Source organism: Triticum dicoccoides, chromosome 7A (genome assembly GCF_002162155.2).
Source record: "Triticum dicoccoides isolate Atlit2015 ecotype Zavitan chromosome 7A, WEW_v2.0, whole genome shotgun sequence".
NCBI classification, from domain to species: Eukaryota; Viridiplantae; Streptophyta; class Magnoliopsida; order Poales; family Poaceae; genus Triticum; species Triticum dicoccoides.
The window spans coordinates 539,173,192-539,176,482 of record NC_041392.1 but is presented as its reverse complement, the minus strand read 5'-3'; the positions used below and the strand labels follow the sequence as shown (position 1 = coordinate 539,176,482).

Below are 3,291 nucleotides of genomic sequence, written 5' to 3'. Positions count from 1 at the left end.
TAGTATTTGGATCCAAGCATGGGTGAGACTAGCAAGTTTTAGTCTCACTACTTTTAGTCATGGGACTAAAACGTATCCAAGCATGCTCTTAGCTAGTTACCACAAGCACCTCCCTCTTCATTAAATATGTGCTACATAAGCAAATTTGTATTGGAGTGTGTGATATTACTCCTAAGTTTCTCCCCGTTATGACCAGCCTTAAGATGCCCCCTAACTTGTTCGTGTCTTAAGATATAGTAGAAATTTTTAGGGTGTGTCTAACGTTTGTCTAAATGAGACTTAACCAAACCACATCTAACTCCTACTGCACCACTTGATTTCCATAAAGATTCGTACAGGTCTATTATTATTTTTTGTTTGATTACTCAAATGATGTGTAGAAGTTAGATAAGATTTTGTTATTCCTCATCTAGATGAGATTTGGCAAATCCAAAAAATTTAATACATGACATGTGAGTTTTCTATCCGAATGCATTTCAATCAGGTTTAGTTACTTGATCCTCATTCTTCTAATCCCTAAAATTTTATAATTATTATAATCAAATGTGACCCTAAAACCATCTAATAAAATATGAAGGTGTGTGATCTGATATCTTAGATGGGTAGGTTCTTCATGGTGGGACCAACCCACAGCTCAAGTTCTAGACTTGTCCGTGCATTTTTCTGAATTTATTTCAGACTTTTCCACGATGTTCGTTTTATGGAAAAAGACGTTCTTGTTGACTATAAAGGTATTTGTGATGATTTCATCAATCTTAAAATGTTGTACCGATTCTGTATCTTATAGGTGCTCATAGAAATAGCATGTCATGTCTTCATAGGGTCAAGTTTATGTGTGTGTATATAGGCATCTGCGTTTGTTGTGTTAGAAAAAATATATGAAAGTTGTTTGGTTGCACTGCACCACGGAAAAGGCAGATAATCGTTTCTACATATCGATCTGCTGTATACCGCGTGTTTGTGAGTAAATTTGATTTGGACTAAACAAAAAAAAATTATTCAGTAAATATTTTCATATTCTGTACGAGGAAGCTCACAATACGCTATTCTTTTCAAGTAGTACTACTACAAGAGACATTTCGGTTTCAGAAAACCGGAAATCCTACTCTTTTGCAACAAGGAAAGGAAAAAAAAGCAACGAATCACTAGTCCTTTAGGCCGATTCTCCTTGTTCGTCTTCCTCCTTCCTTTATAAGGACCGGGGGACCGGGGGACCGGGTGCCTCCCTATTTCTCCTTCAGGTCTCTCCTTTGTTCGCCTTCCTCCTTCACCTCCAGCCCAAAAACAATGGCCGCCTCCGCCGTCTCCCGCCTCAACCCCGTAGCCTCGCCTTACCTTCCGATGGCACTCGCTCCCACGTGGTGCAACCCCTCTCCTTTCTCCTACCCGCCGCCTCCGCCCCCACTCTCGCCGGCGCACGGGTGGCCTTTCGCCTACGGCGGCGACTGGTACCACACAGTGGGGATGCCCTCGTTCCCGCTGCAGACAGCATACGGATACCCCGCTCCATTGATGGTGTATTGTTGCACGGCGCCGCCACCGCCACCGCAATCGGCGACCCGTTGTCGAATCACGGAGATCATCGAGGACGGAGGCGAGGTGGCCTCGAAGGAAGAGGTAAGGGACGAGCCTTCCCCCCGCTCCGTCCTCACTCCTTGGAGCAGGGAGCCGCCCACTTCGCCTCTGCCACCGCGAGCGCCGCTTCTGCGTCCCCCGCCGCGTACGTCTTCCGCGGGCAAACCGCGCAGTCGCCAGTGGCCACGCCTCGCCTTCAACCCCAAAGAGAACAACACGTCCCTGATGATTCGCAATATTCCCAATAAATTTATGTATGTAATACTAGTTGTTTGCCCTCTTTGTTTGATCGATCTCATGTCACCTAGCTAGTTCTTGCTTATATTTTTGGGTCTTCTGCTTAAAGATTGGCTTCATACGGGACATTGCAGGAAGAGGAGATTCATGGCCATCCTCGACCAGCACTGCGCCGAGGAGAACGCCAAGCTCGGCGGCGACGGCGAAGGGGTCAGGTCGGAGTACGATTTCCTCTACGTCCCCGTCGACTTCGGGTATGATTGCTAGCGGTTTCCCCTCCCGAGAGTTACTTTCCATACAATCAATGCTACTTTTTCCTACTCTTTGAATCCAATCCGTGTGCACCTTTTTGATGAGGTTTATTGTCTTCTGCACAGGACGATGTTCAACAAGGGCTACGCCTTCGTGAACATGACGACGGCGGCGGCGGCGCGGCGGCTCCACGCGCACCTCGACGGCCACCGCTGGGAGGCCGCGGGCTCCAAGAAGGTGTGCGACGTCGTGCACGCGCGCCTGGAGGTACGCGCCTAGTTACCGCTCGCTCTGGCTCGTCGGTTCAATTTCCCCGTCGCGGGCTGCGCGCTAATTAATGTCCGCCATCATCATGTAATTGGATTGGGGTTCGTAATTCGTATCGCATGCAGGGGCTGGACGGGCTCGTGGCGCACTTCTCGGCGTCGTGGTTCCCCTGCGGCGGCCGCAAGGATTTCCTGCCGGTGCGCTTCGAGCCGCCGCGCGACGGCGTGCGTTGGACGGCGGAGCACGTGGTCGGCCACCTCCAGCCCCGCCGCCCCTGCTGATGGAAGCTCTCTTCGGCGTTCGCCGGCCTGCGGGCCTGGGTAAACTACCAATCGATCTTTCTTGCATTCTATCCTCGTCCATGCCATGGATGGATAGAACGGGAGATAGATTATATCGCCTCATTATTCCATGTGTTCTACAAAGTGTCGTCCTCCCTGTTTTTAGTCAGTCAGCGTGCTAGAATCTAGTGCTGCTAGTAGTAGCAGAAGTGTTTAGTCAGTGTCCTAGAAGCCCCTTGTTGTATGACATGCCGGTGCGCCGCACCCTTGATGGCCTCTCGCCAGGAAAATTAAATCTCTGTTGTTGTATTATGTATGCAAAATTTCCAGCGAATTAAAGAGGTCCTAAGGGCTTATGTGTCTTCGCCTCTCGCCAGGAAAATTAAATCTCTGTTGTTGTATTATGTATGCAAAATTTCCAGCGAATCAAAGAGGTCCTAAGGGCTTATGTGTCTTCGTGTTATATGCAAGTCGAAGATGGCTAATTTTAAAATTGAACTGGCACATATTCGTGTTGTTCGCTTTTACACTTCTGCTGGAAAGCATTTTTCTTTTTGAAGCAATGCCTTCAAATAAGCACTTCAGTTCATTTATAAGATACAGAAACAAGATATGGATTTTTTTTTGTTTTGAAGAATGAAGAATTGCCTTTTAATAAGCACACCCCGTGCCGTCGTTG

At 47.9% G+C, this 3,291-nt stretch overlaps 1 protein-coding gene across 1 annotated transcript; it reads left to right on the top strand.

Moving 5' to 3' along the window:
• Positions 1 to 1,251: 1,251 nt before the first annotated feature.
• LOC119328409 (protein MEI2-like 6) lies at positions 1,252 to 2,935 on the top strand. Its single transcript, XM_037601395.1, has 4 exons — positions 1,252 to 1,829; positions 1,947 to 2,066; positions 2,190 to 2,331; positions 2,457 to 2,935. The coding sequence occupies exons 1-4, from the start codon at positions 1,288 to 1,290 to the stop codon at positions 2,610 to 2,612; spliced, it is 960 nt and encodes a 319-aa protein (XP_037457292.1). The 5' UTR covers positions 1,252 to 1,287; the 3' UTR covers positions 2,613 to 2,935.
• Positions 2,936 to 3,291: the final 356 nt, after the last annotated feature.

Excerpts from the sequence above, each read along its gene's own strand:
- LOC119328409 (XM_037601395.1), top strand. The coding sequence starts at position 1,288 with ATGGCCGCCTCCGCCGTCTCCCGCCTCAACCCCGTAGCCTCGCCTTAC. Across the intron at positions 1,830-1,946 it reads AATATTCCCAATAAATTTAT|GAAGAGGAGATTCATGGCCA; the intron begins GTATGTAATACT and ends GGGACATTGCAG. Across the intron at positions 2,067-2,189 it reads TACGTCCCCGTCGACTTCGG|GACGATGTTCAACAAGGGCT; the intron begins GTATGATTGCTA and ends TCTTCTGCACAG.